Source organism: Astatotilapia calliptera, chromosome 1, assembly GCF_900246225.1.
Source record: "Astatotilapia calliptera chromosome 1, fAstCal1.2, whole genome shotgun sequence".
Lineage (NCBI taxonomy): Eukaryota > Metazoa > Chordata > Actinopteri > Cichliformes > Cichlidae > Astatotilapia > Astatotilapia calliptera.
Genome location: NC_039302.1, coordinates 40,514,776 through 40,534,999, shown reverse-complemented (window position 1 = coordinate 40,534,999; position 20,224 = coordinate 40,514,776). Strand labels below are relative to the sequence as shown.

Sequence of the window (20,224 nt, the reverse complement as noted above, 5' to 3'; positions counted from 1 at the left end):
TATGCTACAGGTGTTTCTGGAAAGAACTGGGCCTCCTGCTAACTCTCTGCATGGTAGAAATTCCACATAGTTGATATAAATAAATAACGATGCACAACTTACAGTATCTTGAGACATGGGGCAATGAAAAACAAATTCACAGAAGGCAGAAATGTGAGTAAAATGGGACCTTTGAACAGAATCTGAACTCACAGCTATGACAGACTGAATAATTCAGGACCTGTTCATGACTCTGGCTGTAAACAGAACGCCCGAGTAGGTTTTACAAGCATTTGCCACTTGCACATTTTTGTGTTTGCCGTGTAGTGAGAAACGTGGCAAAACCTTTATCAAACATGAAACTTTCAGGTCATATATTCTACAAACTATGATATTAAAAACTAAAACTGCTCAAAAATACTTTAGTGCTTCTTTTGTTGGAAAAACGTTTGCAAAGGAAGCAGCCAAACCGTTTGACAATGACCTTCTAAACCTCATCACTTGGGCTTCCTCATTCAGTCCTTCAACACTGTCGAGAGAACCTGGATTTTAAGAGTGAGTGGGAGTTTATTCAGTCTCCTCACCGAGGCTAACACCACTGTCTTTGAGTTTTAATGGGGAAGGTGAAGGAAGGTCACTCAGTAGTTGGCTGGTCAGACTCACAGCAAATAACAGAGATGATTATGAGATCCCTGCACTTCCAAACACATTAGTGTAAGCTGCCTTTCCCACGCAGCTGACAAATCTGCTGTCTTAGATAATAGTAAGGCTACTAAACTCACATATTAGATACTTACCCACCATGCTTTGCACTTTGCAAGGTAATAAAAAAAGCAACTACTCACTAGCACGAGAATGGAATACATTCTGATAGATGATGATTGTACCACACAAGATTAAAGCAATGTGGGCTGCTGAATGATGATATTTTCTATGTGTGGCTTATGGTCAACGAATTAATTGAGATCAACAGCATTCCTCACTTAGAATGATAATAACGTTAACAGGAACAATGAGCAGATTTTCATTTCTTCACAACATTGCATTTAGAAGAAAGCCTAATCATGACGAGTGATGAATGAATACAGGAAAGCTACTTAAGCGCACTAGCAGAGACTATAGATGTCTGTGCAAAGCTGATAAACATTCTCATCCTGTGGCTGAAGAGATGAGGGATCCCGGGGATGCTAGATCCACATTTATGCCACAGTGCAACCATGAAGTCACACTGCATTCAATTTGTGATCAGCTTTCATGCCATCAGTGACACTTTTCTTTAGTCAGAGAAAACAACAAAAGATGAGTTTAATCAAACCTTCAGATAGCCAGTACTAAATACGCCTAACACCAACACCTGGGAATATCAGGAAAAGGTCCCATGATTAATCTTAAAATGACAGTGTTAAATAGCTCCATATAGCATTATTATTGAACTTTAGATCAATCTATTGGCTTTGAAGGAGGGATAAGAGGCCAAATGTGACAATATTTTAAATCCACCACATTTATGAGGATCACAGTTTAAACAATAAATGATTAAGATGACGGCTTCCTCCCACCGTCCAAAGACATGCAGCTTGTGGGGATAGGTTAATTGGATAATCCAAATTGTCACTAGGTGTGAATGTGCGAATGAATGTGAGTGCGAATGGTTGTTTGTCCCTGTGTGTGTTGGCCCTGCGACAGACTGGCGACCTGTCCAGGGTGTACCCCGCCTCTCGCCCTATGACAGCTGGGATAGGCTCCAGCGCCCCCTGCGACCCTGAAAAGGATAAGCGGAAGCGAATGGATGGATGGATGGATGGATGATTAAGATGACCTTCAATGCCTTGGTGTGTATAAGTCAGATTGTTATGGATTGTTAACATGTCCCTGATGTACACCCCCAAAAAGTTTTATCAGAATTAATTCAAAACATTTTGATTTACAGTGGTCTCTCCTTTATAGCGGGAGTTACTTTAAAAAATTGACCCGTGATAGGTGATATTCGCGAAGTAGCCAATTTTATTTTTTACAATTATTATAGATGCTTTAAGGCTGTAAAACCCCTCAATACACGCTTTATACACTCAGGCAGGCATGAACATTTTCACACTTTTCTCTCGTTTAAACACCCTCCACTCACTCCACTTGATTATAACTGATTTATGTTTTTTATAACATTTTATAAAAAAAACAAACAAAAAAAACGAGAAGCACATTAATTCATAAATGTGATCTAACAAAGGTAAAGGGAAAAAAAATAACCATGTTTGCCGTTCATATGGCTTGTAATTGGGATGAAGTAAACATCTGTTGAGTAATTTAACATAAAATATTTTTGATAGTGTTAATTTGGAAAGCCAAAACTCTAGCGGGTCCACCAGACCCATGAACACTGGCTGAGTAACAAAAATATGAACACCACACAAGGGTTAATAAACACTAGCCTACACATATTCAATCAAACAGGAACTGAATACAAGTGTTTGTTCCTGAATTGATCCCACACTTTGCCGCGCTATAAACTGATTATCTTCGTCATAAACCAATTCAAATGATGTCATTTATTTATTTATTTGTTAAACAAAGGGTAAGAGTCGCAGGGACCTGCGGTTCATTAAGTTTATCAACCAATCCCAGCAGCGTGTCATTACACGAGCCAATCGAACTGTGTTTTCTTTTAACTATATGGTAAAAAGTAGGTGGGACATCTTGAGAGAGTGACCCCCGGGTAAAGAACGGGGTGTTTTGTTTTTTTTTTTTGTGTATGTGTGTCTGCTGAGTTGGGCGTCAGTTGAGTGTAAGGAACCTCTGGGGAAGGTAACAGCGCTCAGACTTTCTTCCAGAGGGAGAATACTCCAAAGCGATGTTTCTTTCAGACTCTGAAAATGAATTGGCACCACTCTCCTCAGAGCTGGACTCTGAGAGCGAGTATAGCGACTGCAGTCTCGACGAGGACTACATTCCAAGTGGTCATGCCCGGGGATCAAATAAGTGAGTACCAACACTCCGAGCTGGCTTCAGTCCAAAAAATTGCCCCTGCTTACGCTATATGTGACGCGTCGGGCACACATACTGTAGAGGTCATGGACATCCCAAAGTGATAAGCAGAACAGGTACACCAGTACACTGCAGTGCTGTGCTCGTATGTACAGGCTGCCCTTTTGTCCCTGCTTTAAGCCGACACCGGTTGGCCAATCTGCAGCAATCACGCAGAGGCCATGTAGATATCACCCATTGTGCCTGCACATTGTTCGATATGAAGGTGTCTTTCATGCACCGCTCGCGCCGCACCGCTGCCGTAATAAGCGCGTGCAGCCAAGGCACGGGGCGCGTGCACAACGCCACGCCATACAACTCTAACCACATATAGCTGCCATGAGAACAGATTGTCTTTGTATGACTCCCAGTGAGCAGCCATCTCTGAGGATAAAACCGCAGTTGTTTATCGTTTCGTGCCATATAGCATGGGCGGCCATAGGTTTTACAGTGCACCAGAGAAGGTCGGGGTGGGGTTTTTGCTGCAAATTTACATATATTGGCTATATTTAATCAGTAAAGATGATAAAATGCTTGTAAGATGAAAATACTGACTAGCAAGGCACATGGAAGCGTGTTTCTGCCACTGAAGAAAAAAAAAATCAAAATTTCAAGTTAGAATCAGATCAGAATCAGAGAGACTTTATTTATCCCCAAGGGGCAATTAAGATACAACACAGCAGCATGACGTTAAAAATAAGGACAGGGCACAAACAGGCAATAAGAATGGGATACAAAATACTTAAAATATACAGTATATACACAGTTTTAAACTTAAAGTGACTGAATAAGTGAATAAATAACTGTAAGTGAATAAAGTGTCGGCAGTATAAAAAGAGTGTAGAGTAGTTTATGCTTATGGGTGTGGGAAATGGTCTTATGGCTGGAGTTAAAAAGCAGAGTGGCTTTGGGGGCAAAGGTGGCTCTCCTCTTCTCCTCCTCTTACAAGTTAAATTGAAATTCTCACGCAATAATAATATGAAATTTTGATAAACTAATAATTCTGACTTATTTCCTCGAAATTTCAATTAATTGTTGAAATTTTGAGTTAGCCCCACCAGTCAGGAAGCTCAGTGAAGGGCATCATTTCCTTGTTAACTGGAAGCAGATGGTGCAGACACATGCACATTAACAAAATAATGTAGTGACAGCATCAGTCAGCCACCAACATATATCAAACATGAATAAAGTGGTGCCAGGTTTTTCAGCCTTGAATCCCTTTTAGTGAATGATAACAGCACAAAAGGTATAGAATCAGTGTGTTTATGTTGAACTCTTGGACAGCTGATGCCTTCACTTCTGGGTAAGAAGTTTTTGTGTTCGCTGTGTGCCAGCAGTTTTTAACCAGCAGGTGTACTGGGGCCTTAACAGAGCTTCCTGGCCGGCAGATCTAATTTGAAATTTTTACTTATTAACTTGAAATTTTGACATATCTGACTCGAAATTTCAAGTTATGGATGTCTTTTTTTTTTTTTCTCAGCGGCCAAAATGAGCTTCCATACTAAGCCACTAGTAATGTCAGGGCAACAAGTTCTAATGGGATTATTATGATTGCATTGTTACAACTTTTATAATATAAGTATTGAAGTGGCAGCACTTCAATGAATAGCAGTATTATTATTTTAGTCTGGATAATAACCATTTTATTCACTGTTTGTTTCTCTCTGACTTGCTAGAAGAGTAGGGTTGCAAGTCATAGTTATAGTAGGAGAAAACGCATCACCTCCAATTTTACTAACCCTTATCCATCTGCTTTATGTTTAGGGAAGACGAATCCAGTTCGGATGACGACTTGTATGTAAGGCCAAAGAAGCGAAGGGCGTCAAAGAGGCGATGCTCCTCTGTATCAACAGTATCATCACCGCTGAAATCTGCATCTAACAAATGGGAGCAGAGTCCCCTTCGTAAGAGGCTCCGCTATGCATCTACGCCCAAAAAAGACTCCTCCTCCTCCGGACCCAAGACTCGCAAGACACCTTCCACACCACATAAGAATACTCCAAAAAGAAAGCAGCAAGCAGAAAGTCAGCAAGTGGAAGCAAACAGGGGTGAAGCAGACGATGGAGAAAAGTGGCGCAGTGTTGAAGACGAAGACATTGAGCCTCCTCAGCCACGGTTCAGACCCGGGAGATGCGCTGGGCCGCAGCTGAACAGAACAGCGCATTACACACCACTTGAACTGTTCCAGTTGTTCTTTTCTGCCACCGTCATTGATACCCTGGTGAAAAACACAAACGCCTATGGAAAAATCAAACACCAAACCCAAAAGGAAAAGTGGGTTCCAGTCACAGCAGCAGACATGTACTCCTTCATCTCCCTTGTCCTCTACATGGGTCTTGTACCACTGAAAACTCTGAAGGAGTTCTGGAGAGGATCTGAGCTCTTCCGCCTGCCATTTCCTGCCTCTGTTATGCCTTGCAGACGCTTCCTAGCCATTTCCCGCAGTCTACACATGAATGACCCTGCTGTGGAAGCGGCCAATGACCAGAAGAAGGGGACCCCCGGGTTTGACAAACTGTGCAAGATAAAGCCACTATATGAGCAGATTTTGGAGGCCTGCTGCACATTCTTTCACCCCCACCAGCATATTTCTATAGATGAACGGATGGTGGCGAGCAAAGCGAGGATCGGGTTAAAGCAGTACATCAGAAACAAGCCAACCAAATGGGGCTTTAAGCTTTTTGTGCTGGCAGACTCAGTGTGCGGCTACACCATTAACTTTTTTGTGTATGGTGGAAGAGAGAGTGAACCAACTGGGAAGGGTGCAGGCTATGACGCTGTTATGAGACTTCTGGACATCCCATTTCTTGGTAAAGGTTACAAGCTCTACGTGGATAACTATTACACTAGTCCTACTTTATTCCTTGATCTCCTCAAGAGAAAAATCTGGGCGTGTGGCACAGTTCGTTCAAATGTCAACGGTTTTCCCAAAACCAAGTGGGATAACGTGCCAGAGAAAACACCAAGGGGAACAATTAAATGGATCAGAAAGGGAGAGTTGTTGTTTGTTAGGTGGTTTGACACCCGGGAGGTATCGATGTGTTCCTCTATACATAAAGCGTACAACCACGACGTAGCAAGGCGCAAAGTGAAAAACTCAGATGGACAGTGGACTGTGAAGCACGTGCCTATTCCGGGCTGCATCAAAGATTACAATCGTTACATGGGAGGTGTTGACTTGTCAGATGCGCTGATCGGCTACTACAACGTCCTTCATAAAACCCACAAGTGGTACAAGACTCTGTTTTACCACTTTGTGGACATAGCCACAGTGAATGCCTTCATCCTTCACAAGGAAATGTGCAAGCTGCAGAGCCGGCCTATGCTCACGCAGAAAAGGTTCCGGGAGCAGCTCATTTTGTTACTGGCTGAGATCGGTTCTGGACCAAACCGCGCGCCTCCTCACAATTACATGTTGCCTCCCTCTCCTTTTAAACTGACTGCTATTTCTCCACATAAAGTCTCCCCTGCTTCACCAACACCAGTGCCTCCTGTCTCCCCATCCAAAGTGGGCCAGTGCTCCTCAACCGATGCGCCGTTTACCTCCTGCCCTCCTGTGCCCTGCGTTAATTCATCCCCTGGCTCATCTGCTCCTCTGTCTGCCGACACCCCACCTGCTAAAACCTCGTATTCTCTGGGGTTAGGTCATCTGCCCGCGTACTTTGTTGCGAAAATGAGCAACGTGGCTTCGAGGTATCGAGCCACTATTGGCAGGAGAGTGTGCGTGGTCTGCAAAAAGAAGTCTCCAATCTATTGCAGCACCTGCCACAAAACACTGTGCATCACTTCCTTAAGAAATTGTTATTCCGAGTGGCACCGGAGCAATAACATCTGTGTGTGAGTGACTAGAATTACTGTGAAATACTCTGTCAACTGCATGTGCCTTTAATTGTCAATAGTGAAAGAAATGGCAATTTACATTTAGTTCAGGGGGTCTCGAACTCCGGTCCTTGAGGGCTGGTGTCCTGAAACACACCTGAATACAATTAGTAGGTCATTAGCAAGACTGTATAGAACTTGACTGCCTGCTGAGGTGGCAAATTCAGCCATTTGAGTCATGTTACAGCAGCTCATCAGTGAATGAACATGGTGCAATAAAAGTACTTTTTAAAGTACATTTTTTCAAACACTTACATTTACTTAAATTTACTTGAGTAGGGTTAGGGTTGCCACTTCAGCATGTAGTCAAGTTCTGTACTCTTGCTAATGACCTACTAATTTTATTCAGGTGTATTTCAACATGGACAGATGGAAAAGTTTCAGGACACCGGCCCTCGAGGACTGGAGTTCGAGACCCCTGATTTAGTTCCTTTGACAAACTACCTAGGTAGTCAGTTTTTTATAATATTAAACAAAGTATTTTACAGTTTTGCTAAAATGGTTTCTGAGTTGCATAAGATCAAATAGAATAGCATGTAGACTGAAAGATAAACTTGAAAGCCTGTGGTTCTATCTAGAAGAAGATGTAGATAAAGGTTATCTTGATGGGGAGTATTAACCTCTCAAATGAAGGTATTGTCTATTGTCCTAAGTGCCACCTGCTAACGAGACTTTAGCAGGTGGCACCTTTGCAGTCAACACCCAGATACCTCAATCTGTGGTTTACAGCAGCAGTCCCCAACACCTGGGCCACGGACCGGTACCGAACCATGAGTCGTTTGGTACCAGGCCGCAAGAGTTGAGGCTCGGGTGTGAAATTGATGGTTTTCTGGATTTTTAGCGGTTTTATCGTTAACTCGGTTTCCCTGGGTCTTTTCCCGTGTGTTATGAATAAATCTTCCTTTTTTTGGTACTGGTACTGGTTTTATATGTTGTATTTATCTGCAACACTCTGAAGGCCGCTCCGTGAAAATATTGTCGGACATAAACCGGTCAGTGGTGCAAAAAAAGGTTGGGGACCGCTGGTTTACAGTTGTCACAGTACTACTGTGTTAACTTGAATTAGAGCCCATCATCAACTTTACTCCAGCCAAGCAGAGGAGGAGATTTTGAACACTTCCACTTACCAGCTGTAGTAAGTTTTTTGCAGCACAGTGACACTGAGTAAAATTGAACATAGTACTCTTCAGGAGTAGGTGCTGGACAATTTTATTAACAAATCTTATCCCAAAAATCACGTCTATTCACACAAATTACCGTCCACAGAACTTTTTGAACTGAAAAGCGGACTGTCATCTGAACCATTATGAGATGATGTCTCGCACCCAGACTTAGTTGGGAATGAGTAGGTCTCATTTCTGTCTAGCTCTACCTCAAAAATGGATAAGGCTTCTCATTTCATTTTTTAAAAATACAAGATCTTTTCCTAAAAGCCACTTGAAATGACTTTGCTACCATCCCAGATTTCAGGAATGTCCTTTGTGTGATTTACAGCAGAGGAAGCTCTACATCAAAGGAGAAACGGGACTGACACTTGAATATAACATACGATTCAGAAGAGTTTACTTAGTCTGCCAATGAATGTGTTTGAATCAGTTTTGATATTTAGAAGATAACTGAAAGTTCAATTTGTTGTTGTTGTTTGCGTGGTAGATGCTTTTTTTTTTACCATTTCAGTTATTTTGGCTGGATTCTGCTTCTTCAGCTTGAGCTCCAGCATAACGTGGACCAACTTGATACACCAGCATAAACTACATGCAGGCAGCTATAAGAAATCCATATTAACAAAGCACTTGTTCTTTCCTTCACTATGTACCAACTTGCATTACTGCAAACTTTGTACATTAACAGCACACTGAAGACAGTGAAAACCTACTTGATCTAGAATTTACAATTGTTTATGCATATGTAAGAAGATCTGTTTGCTGAATTATTGAAGCTTTATGTGTCGCAAGATGAAAAGAAGTGACCTTAGAGTCTCGTTTTAATGTCCTTATTTTTGGAAAAGATATCGCACGCTGTCATCTGTGCCTTATATGAAGTCATTTCCAGTGTTAGTATCTAAACTGGTACAGACTACGTATGTAATTTCACCGTTGTCTTATTGTTAACTGGACCCGTTTTGTCTTTTAAGAGTGTACTCTATTTGTATGTGGGATGTAGTAGGAATTTAGATGTGTTTTTCTACTTGTCTTTTTTAAAATAAAAGTGACCAATTATTTTAAATATGTGGTTATTGTTTTGGAGTATAATTTGTGTTTGGGTAAGGGCCCATTATGTGATTAGATATTTATAAAGGTCATCTATAGTGCTGATTTTGGCATATTGGATGAATAACAGGATCCCATGCATGGGTCATTTTGGCACTTGGGAACAGATGTTTGAGAGACGAAGTGATCCTCATCCTCTGTTACAAAGCCAGCACTTTTTCATTACCATAAAAGCTTTTTTTTGGATAGATTTGGACCTTTTCAAGATATTTGGCATAGCCTTTAGTGGAAAAATTACAACTCAAAGCCAGCATAAATTTCTAGATGTAACATTTTCAGGGTGGAATGATGTAAATACAACCATTATGATACCAATATGATTAATTAATGAATTTCCATATACATACACACATATATATGTGTGTGTGTGTGGATTATTTGTGCCAAAAAAAATCCATACCAATGTCACATACATTTACTTGGTCTGGTGAGTCAAGACTTGCGTGACATTCAGGTGGTAGGGTTAGAATTCATCATGTATAACATGAAAGCTTTTATCCATCATGCCTTGAATGAACTGGTTGCGGTGGTGGTGTAATGCTGTGGAATATTTTTTCTGTGCACACTTTGGGTACCAGCTGAGCATTGTTCAAGCACTACAGTATTACCGAATACTGTTGATGATCAGTGTTCCTGGCTTTTTGTATAGTATCTTGCTATTTGCCCAAGTTACAAACCCCAAAGTTGATCTCCGATGCATCCATCATTATGTGGATGTTAGACAGAAAGCACTTAAGCATAGGAAAAAATGCTTATATTGATTGGTGTGAAAGGATGAATGAGGTATGTTGTGTAAAGCGCATTGAGTACTCAGGTAGAATACAAAAGCACTACATAACAGGCATTCCATTTACTATTGCCGCCCCTTTATAATCAAAGTGTATCCTTCTGCTCCAAAGTCACCAGATCTCAGTCCAACTTAGATGTGCAGCTGACAAATCTGCGTATATGATGCTATCATGTCAGTATGGACCAAATATTTGAGAAGTGTTCAAGCACCCTGTTGAATCTATGCCTTGAGGAATTAAGGCAGTTCTGAAGAACAAAATGATTCAAGCCAGTACTAGCAAGGTGTACCCATTGAAGTGTACCCATGTCATTGCTGCTGTTCTAAAATTACAGGTTGGTGGAATCAGTCATCAGCAAAACATCTTGGCAATGACCTTTAAGAAACAAGGTAACCAGCGTCATTGAGTGTGTCCAATATTCCAGCAGGCTTTTGACCTGGAAGTTGGGTGGCAAGGCTTTTCAAAACTTTCCACCATTGCTGTTGTGATTGAAAAAGGCTTAAACCTGACACTGTTTTAAAGTAAAAATCACAAAACCAGTGGATTACTGTAATGAAGACCTCTCAATATTATACCAAACGCCTTTTGAACCTGACTGAGAGGTAGAGGTGTAGAGGTTTGGGGTTGTTCATTTCCAATGAAGATATGAAACACTGAGATTGACCACTGGTAGCAAGAGCTGCATAATTTAAATGGCAGGAAGGTTAATGTACTGTAATAACTACAGATCACACTGCACTGGTGATGCAAATAGTCGTGAGCTTTATAGAAAATCATTGACTCAAAAACCCCAATTACTGTTAAACAACAGAATGGCCTGCGTATGCAAATGTTGCCCCTGACATTTTGCCCACGAATAAGATAAAGTGTGCATGTTCTCTTTAATAATAGCCAGGTGAAAAGAATAGAGAGATAGAAGGGGGGGTGAAAGCTGGGTTAAGCAATACGAGTGAACCTTGAACTGATCCAGCTCTGCTGTTGATGGAAGCCGTTAGTGAACACATGCATTAACAGCCAGGTGGCAGCTACAGCACTGTGATTAATAGCCTGATAGCTACCCTTGCAGAAGGCCTCTGCAGACAGAGCATCCTCTCAGGCGGGGCGGCGCGAGCGTCACTGTGTGATTATATACCCTGCGTCTGCAGATAAGAGCCTGTTTAACCTCCTGCCAATCACAACCCCGGACATTATTTGGTTTTCTCCTGAACGTTAAATTGGGAGCAATTCTGCAGCCGCTGCACTGAACTGCATATCTCAGTCTATAAAGCAGAGACTTCAGGCAGCCAAACTTTTGTTTCCATTTCACAGAAGATTAAAAATGTTCGGCAAGGTAAAGCGAGCCCTGTCTGTGACAAAATTTAATGTCTGCAGACAAAATAGACTCTGAGCATTAATAACGCACACTGCATATTCAATCCTTTTGCTGTAGTTTGGTAATGGCTGTGAATATTTAGCGGTGGCACTGAAGCCGAGTACAGTAGTTATCGGCTATCCGGTTGTTCAGCGATGACGCAACGAATCCTACTTCCGGGTCTAAAGTAGTCTGCATTTAATATGGCTTTTGTGTTGTTAACATGTTTAATGTTATGTATTTTCTTCTATTTGATCTCAAAAAGCTCCTAAAACAGTCACTGATCACTGTTGACCTCCCTCGGCTTTTATTACCGCTAATCATTTATTTAAGCTCAGTTTTTAAAACCTTAGGATGTAACTACAGCCCAGCCCATGCAGCAGTATATGAATGACTAACCTCGTATTGTGGATGGATTATCTCAGTTGTTCTCCTGGCTGAAGTTTGGTCCTTTTACAGCATCCTGCCATGCGATTACATTTGTTCCTGACGAACACTCACGTTAACTTTTATCGAGTGGAAAAAAGTTAGCTTGTTTATATTATGCTAACATAGCTGTGTCGCTAGTGGCCACGTAGCACATCATTATATACCAGCTAGCCCAACTTCAGTAACCCTACAAACGTCACTGCTGTTTAGTTTTCTGTCTTCACTTATGTTGGAAGTGATAACAGAGCTGTACGGTTTAATTTGTTTCCAAAACCCCGCAGTCAGGACATGCTATATTGTATTTAGATAGAAGCTAGCGAGCTAACTCCCTGCTAACTTCTAACTCCGTTAAATGTCATAAATTCCGTTTTCATGGATGCCTGGATGTTAAACTCAATTGTTACACCTGGTAGAGCAGAACGCTGATCATTTTATTAAAGATGAAAGACTTTAGACAGTTTTTCAACTCTCAGTAATGCCATAGTGATCGTTTGATATATGGACCTAGACCCAGACACGGCTAGTGACGTCAGACTGAACAATCGGATTGTGCACTCTGGGATGCGCTCCGAATCCAGTAACCGTCTGTTGCGATGACCCCTAAAATTAACGACAGCCTCCACCTTGGGGAGCTTATTTGAGATGCATGCCTGCGTGCAACAAAAACAAGAACAAGAACAGAGGGTCAGTGTGTTGCATTTATTACCGTTTCATTGAATGAGGAAGAACAAAAGTAAACAAAGGAGACTTAAAAAGAAGCGACGCAACATATCTGCAGAAACCTCAGTTCTCGGTTGTTACGCTGACATTATCCAGCGTTGTTTACAGTCAGCCTTAATCAGCGATGCCGGTGTTTGGACCAAGTGGATTCTGGGCAGTGTGTTACAGTAGCCATGGAGGACTTTGGGATATTTGCAGCCATGAAGAACCTATGCCCTTGGAAAGGTGGAGACGGTCAAAAGTGGAAACCTGCACCTTGTCCATTGGATGCTATGATATAGCATTATCCTCACATGACCTTGAAAGACAAAGGCTGTGGCAGAACTTGAATGAAAGGAGCTTACTGTAGATGGACACCATACACCTTTACAATATACTCTACCCTCTCATTATGTTAATGGTGGAAGCCATCAATGTCCTGCTGCTGGATTCTGACGGGAAAAGGCATTATCACATCAATGCATACCATTACTGTTTGTAATGAAGTCAACAACTCCAAGCACAGGACACCCTGTCCACTGTGGGACTCATTAAATAAGCTCAAATGTGACACACCCAGAAATCAATTATCCACTCATTCGACTGCCCTCACACCCGTTCACCTGATCCAAATTTTCTGTTAGAAATTTTCCATTTGGCATTACAGTAATTCATCTCTGCCAGTGTAAGCGAGGCACTCCAGGGGGAAAATAAACAACCCTGTCTCTAAAAACAAAAAGAAAGAAAAAGTTGTTTCTGAACTCCTCGGTTACAAACCTATCATGAATAGATAGGTCACAGCTCTGTCATAAATGGAAAAGGTAAAAAATGATGAGCTGATAATGGGGAAAAAGAGGTTTCCCCTCTGAATGCTGGAGGATGAAGTTTGGTTGCATGGAAACGTAATTTCTCAATTTTTAGAAATGTGGTTCAAATAAATAATATCATGGTTTGTTATACACTGAAAAACATTTCAGTTGAAGACACTCAGTACATAGGCTTTGCCAGACATCCTTATTTGTCCTCATTCATTTCTGTTTATTGCTGCCATTTACTCTTTGGGCAGAATCAGAATATAGATCTCATGCAGTGGCCAGTCACGAAGCTGGATTATCACTGTTGACTCAGACCCAACACACAATAAAAGAAAAATGATTTTGCACTGTCTACATAGCATAATCAAAAAATATATTTTTAAGACTGCAAAATTCGTTACATCCAATTCATATGCTTCATTTTATTAGATTCATCCGCCCAACCAAATTTCATCAGGTCAGCTACCTGATTTAGTATCTCTAACTTTATGTGAAAGGGTCAATATGGGTCGCTAAGTCTGCTACAGTGGACATCTGACAAACGTGTTTACAATGAAAGGATAACACACTGTGTATGTGCATGTGTGTGTCAAAAAAATGCAGTGTAGCGGGACAGGCAACTTCCACTCATGAATGTCTTTCAATGCAGAGTGACGGAGTGGACGCTTGCTCTGAGAAGGATTCCGTACTTTATAATGACCAAACTTGTACAGAAACACTCTACCAATGTGCGTGCATGTCTGTTCAGTAGCTGAGTGTGCATGTCATCCATCAGAGGAGTTACACACTTGTCATCAGGGGACTTCTCTGCTCACACAGGACGTTCGTCAGATGAAGGTCACAGCGAAACTCCACCAGCGGCTCTTTATTTGCTCTGTATCTTTCAGTGCAGTCACATCATGGCTATACAAATTTGAACACTTACCTTGACACCTGGTTTTTCACACACAATTTTTTTTGAATAGTGTCACTCCTGTAATTAGCCAGAAGGACTTGTGGGGATTTTTAATACACTCATATGTTCTGTTAGATAATCTGAAACTGCAGATACACGTGATCATGGTCACACAACAGCTTCCAAGAACCGAAGCCCAAAGTTAGATGCATAAAGACCACGAGCAATATTAATTGATTACATTAAATTTAATTAACTAATTAAAGAAAAAAGACACAAATATTTTTACATTGACGTATTAATAGCTTCAGAAATTCAGAGATGAAACTCAGCAATTTCCTAATTAACGGTCACACATTTAAAGTTTAAAGCCACATATTTTAAAAAATTCCAGTTAATGTGTATCATATTCATTAAAGGATTTTTCTACATATGTGAACAATCTGTTTATAAATGACTCAAAGCAGGGGACCACCAGGCACAGCTTTGGCAACCCAAAGATTAATGTTCAAAACTGATAACAAAGCACTGGAATGTAATCTACCTGTTAAACAAATAAAGGCAGACTGAAACTCAACAGAGAGCAGTACAGTACACACACCCCTACATTACCAGAATCACTATGTAGCTCTAAGATTCAAACCTATAATCTAACATGCGATATTCTGGGCCAACAGCAGTAACTGTGAGCCAACAAAAACTGTCAAATTTGTTTCAACTTGGAAATAGCAAATGATTATCTCTCCTCCCCTACACCTGTTTCTTTCTGGACTCCATTATTTGGCGAAGCTTGTGCTACACAACAGAAGAAAACCAAGATTTGCCTGAATTATAAATGATAACCCTGCCTCAGCTTTGATCATGGAAACATTAAATAAATCGATGAACTCTTTCCTCGTTGTGTCGGCAGCCTGAACTGCTGCACTTCAGCTAAACTACACTCCTCAAAGAAAGCCTGAGTTGACATGCTTTGGGTTTCAGGTGGTGAGAGCTGAGGCCCTTTGTACTTTGAGCATTTGTATTATAGCTCGGAGCGCCTGGCAGATATTTTTGGGGAACCACTAGATGAGGCTCCCTCTGTTGAAAACCTCTTTGAAGCTTGGCACAGTTGAGTGCCACACAGTTTCTTGCGCTTGGCGCTGTTCACACCAAAAATCATTCCAAGCATTTAGAAGTGAACAGATCCAGCACACAATGCTGTGTGCTTATACCATCAACATATCATGTAACATATCAACACCAGAGACCGCAACAACAATGTTGCTAAAAAAATGAGAAGAGGCATATGAAACACATAAACAAGCAGGAGAGAAAAGGATTACGTGAGAACTTTTATTTCATCCAACAAGTGCTTATGCTAAAAGAATTCCTGCTATTTGTTCCTACAATCTTAAATGACCAATGTATCAATGCATTGCTGAAATGATATAGGAGTGTTACCAGTTCAAACAAACAGGAAGTCAACATTATGAGTCTACACCAGTGTGTGAATGTGTGTGTGAATGGGTGGGTGGATGACTGGATATGTAAAGTGCTTTGGGGTCCTTAGGGACTAGTAAAAGCGCTATATAAATACAGGCCATTTACCATTTACCATTTACACCAGGGGTGTATACCAGTCCACGAGGGCCAGTGTCCCTGCAGGTTTTAGATGTGTCCTTGATCCATCACAGCTGAGTTAAATGGATAAATTACCTCCTCAACATGTCTTGAAGTTCTCCAGAGGCCTGGTAATGAACTCATCATCTGATTCAGGTGTGTTGACCCAGGGTGAGATCTAAAACCTGCAGGAACACCAGCCCTCGTGGACTGGGGCTACGTCCACACATACCTGGGTATTTTTGAAAACTCAGTTTTTTCTATGCCCCATCCTTGTTTACTATTTCCCACCGAGGCTTCTAGACTTCTGATTGGCCAACATTTCTATACGGTTAGGAATATATCGCCACCTGTTGCTTTGGTATGTTCCTAGCAGCATTTTCCTTCATTTCTGCATTTACGTGTGGATGGGATTCTTTTTTAAAACGGAAAATCTCCGTTTTCAAAAATACCTGTGTACGTTTGGACGTAGCCTGGGATTGGGGACCCCTGGTCTACACCATACTTTATACCAGGATTACAAATTAGATTCTAAGTATGACCATTTATTTGGTTTTGACTCACATAAATTTGATGATCAGTGAAACACTAGAGCATCCAGCTCCAATCCATGACAATTTGTAGGATTTTGTTTAAAACTATGCAAAAAAATAAATTGGGGTTTAAACAGATACTTTTAAGCCATTGAACGAATGCCTGATCATCTGGACAGAGAATGAAACAAAGAGAAACCAACGTGGACTTTCAAACTGATTAGAAGTCATTCTGCTTTTGCCTGTACATGAATTTCCAGATATGTTTGCACATGTTTCAATAAATCACTGAATCAATTTTCCTGGAAAAAAAAAGGATGAAATGGGTGCCTCAAGACTTTTGTATAGTACTTTATGGGTCTGGGTTCATTGGAATTTCTATGACTAAAGATAGACTAAAAGATAAAGACTAAAGATAAAGATATCATGCAAGTAATTAAAAAAAATCAGACCAATATCAAATCTATTAATCTGTCATTGATATATGTTTGCTTGATTGACAGCTAGCATCGTTAGCCACGCCCCAATTCCGTCAGGCAAGTCCCTAAAAAAAGTAACATTATGATTCTCCAGTTACTGTCGATATTAGACATCAAATGGAAGCTTTTAATAAAAAATCCCCTTTAAAGACTCACAGGTTGATTTTTTCTCGCTGTTTACAACTGTTGTTAACATCAGGAAGAGCTCAATGGCCCACAACCTACTGCACGTCAATGGAACTGCTGTTAAGATGGTCAACAGTGTGAAGTTTCTGGGTGTGCACATTTCAGATGACCTCTCCTGGAACCAGAACACCACCACCATCATGAAGAAAGCACTTTCTTAGGAAACAGAAGAAAGCCAGTCTTCCTCCTCCCATCCTCCCATCATTTTACCAGGAAACCACTGAGAGCGTCCTCTGCTGCTACATCACCATCTGCTACGGGAACTGCATCTTCAAAAAGAAATCTCTGCAGTGGATAGTGAGGACAGCAGAGAGGATCATTGGAGGCCCTCTCCCACCCATCTCCCAACTCTATGACAAACAAACACATCATCCGACGTGCAAACAGCATAGTGAAGGACACTTTCCACCCCTCACATGCACTGTTCTCTGTCCTTCCATCTGGTAGACGGTTTCGCAGCATCAAAATCGCAACGGACAGACACTGCAAGAGCTTTTCCTCCCAAGCAGTCAGAGCTCTCAACTCACTACCACCAAAGGACTAATAAACACAAAATCTTTTACAAACACCTTACAATACTCACCAAAAGACTCAAAAACAACACAACAATATGCTTATTTGCACATCTCAGTCACATGGTTACTGAACACATCTAAATTATACTATATTTGCACATTTTGCATCTTGCACATGTCTTCGTCCTGTCTTGTCCTGACTCATAACTTGACCCTGGTATTCGATACCTACTACACAATCATCTTACTTTACTGTAATTGCACATGACCACTTCATATTGTCTCTGTCCTGTCTTTGTTTATTGTACATAGATATAGTTAGTAATAGTACATTTCTATCTCTTAACTTTACCCAAGTTTAGTGAGTTATTATTTATTTGTAATTTTTCTATATTATAAGCTCAAATATTTTTCTAGTCTCATATCTCTTAGAGATATATCTTTTATATTGTTAAAAATGCACCTCGGGGGGCTTGTGGTGAAAAGGCATTTTGGTATGCTGTATACTGTGTATATTGTTGTACTGACAATAAAGACCTTGAATATTGAATCCTGAATCTTGAACACAACTTCAGAAATCACCTTTTGTGTGATTCCATCGGGTCTGAAGCAACTTTCAGTGTTATCAGCTGCACTTCATCCTTGTGTACGCCTTTGCTCAACAGAAATGATGTGTGTGTGGCATCATCCTCACTTCCATATACTGTCACAGCTCATCTTGGCAGCACTGGAGCATTAAATTAGTGCTGTGACAGTTACAACGAAAGGTTGTTGGCGGGTTTAATTGTCAGCCGTTAAATATGGTGTGAATGTAAGGCACCCTGGCAGAACATTCGGGTCATAAACCACTCTGAGGTGTCGCGCTTTGTGGAGCAGAGCAGAAAATCACTACTCCAAGGGAAAATCCTTGATGCCTAGTGTACTCTGGCAGATAAAATCAATTCGTGAACAAAGCTAAACTTCAGGATGAAATTTAGAGACTTGGCACAAAAACCATCTTATCTTAAGAAAAAAAATAAAATAAGACTGAGCATAAGTATACATCACTCATTCATGACTTGATATGATGTTCTGATTTTCTGGGGGTTTTTTTAATCAAAATCCCAGTATCCAGTGCTGCATTCACAGGATGCAGCACTGAATACTACATTTCATCTTTCAAAAAAGCCCTGTCAGTTAAAGAACTTTGTGCAAGATGGTGATTTAGTTCAATGACATTATGTCATTTGAGTTTTTGTCTTATTCAGTAGTCTCTGTGTGTGTATGTGTGTGTCTGAAAGGCCAAGGACACTGAATGAGCTAATTGGAGATGACTGATATCCTCGGAGTTATAATTGTGTCATTACCACCCTGTGGAACATGATCATTAGTCCCTGCGGCCACTGTTGTAATTAACGGATTGGCGATAGCTCAAGGGAAGACTGAGGAGGAGTGACTGTCCATGTCCAGACTTGACTGAAGTCATGTCTTCACCTTCTGGCCAAAATATGTAGGAGATGTCTTTTTGTATTTCTAATTATCTGTATTCATATGACAGCTATGTGCTATTTCAAGAGCTGACCCCAAGCAGCCTGGCTACGTTATCCACTACTCCACTTGACAATAACAGGTTATTGTAACTTGTAAATAATCGTGATTAACTGGGCATACTACCAGTACCGGCCACATCAGACTCAACAGAGTTGATAAAAGTTGCAGATGTTTGCACAGGGTGTCTTTAGGCATGAGTACCTTGATGAGTACCTTGACACACATTCTAAGAGGTTGAAATTCCCATTTGGAGGTTAGAGTGGTGAGTAACTCAGGATTTTGTAAGCCAGGAGTGTGGTAGGTGGATTGCTCTTAGACAGGCAGAAATAAATTAAAAGCAATATTTTTTTGCTGGTTATTCTTGAATGTAGAATATCCAGGAAAAAAACAGGCAGCAAACCCAAGAATCCAAAACTCACAGTACAGGGAATCCAAACTCAGAAAATACACAGCAACGCAGACAACACAACAAAAGACAAAGAAAGATGGAGACACAAGATACACAAGAGGTGAAGAGGGAAGAGGAAACAGGTGGTAACACAGCACAGGATGGTTAAGAGGGCAGAGACAGGAAGTAAAACTATTCAAGAAAAACAGAACCTGTAACATTAAAGACAGGAAGTAACTAAAGGGAACAGACACAGACCAGAACACACACACACAAACTCAAACTAAACAAAAGAAAAGACTGAACATGACACAATGAGACTACATGCTGAAGACAACGGAACACTGCAAGACAAAGATAAGCAGAGATGAGCCATGAGAAACAACAGGGAACAAACTAAATGAACCCTCAAAGTCACCGGTGACTAAATCTAAGAAACAAGGACCCAAGTAAACATAAATATCCCACACAAGGCATCAGATAATAAGACTTGACCACATCTAAAATATATGCATATGCTATAAATATCTAATGCACAGATTTATCTATTATCATTATCCAAAAATATCACTTTTTGCAACGTTTTTAATGCGCAAAAGTGTTTTTTATAAGTTACGGTTAGGCTAATACGTTTTGTTTTTTTTTGTTTTTTTTTTACAATTTACAGTTGTAATAATGTAACAAGTTAAGAATGAGAGACACGCCTCACTATTTGCCGTAACTCCGGGCTTCACAATGCTGACAACAAAGGACACATTGTACATATCTGTGAGCCTGTGGTTTTGGCAGTATTTAGTGCCCGAGGGAAAGAAAAAAAAATCACTTCTTAAAGAGAATCCTAAAGATACAATGATTCGGGTTTTGGTGA

The 20,224-nt window shown here is 40.7% G+C and overlaps 2 protein-coding genes across 2 annotated transcripts in view; one reads left to right on the top strand and one right to left on the bottom strand.

Moving 5' to 3' along the window:
• Nucleotides 1-20,224, bottom strand: part of LOC113027985 (protein kinase C-binding protein NELL1) — a 309,284-nt gene that overhangs the window by 146,965 nt on the left and 142,095 nt on the right. The gene's annotated exons all lie outside the window — the stretch shown is intronic.
• Nucleotides 2,368-7,104, top strand: LOC113027982 (piggyBac transposable element-derived protein 3-like). Its single transcript, XM_026177863.1, has 2 exons — nt 2,368-2,955; nt 4,765-7,104. The coding sequence occupies exons 1-2, from the start codon at nt 2,828-2,830 to the stop codon at nt 6,839-6,841; spliced, it is 2,205 nt and encodes a 734-aa protein (XP_026033648.1). The 5' UTR covers nt 2,368-2,827; the 3' UTR covers nt 6,842-7,104.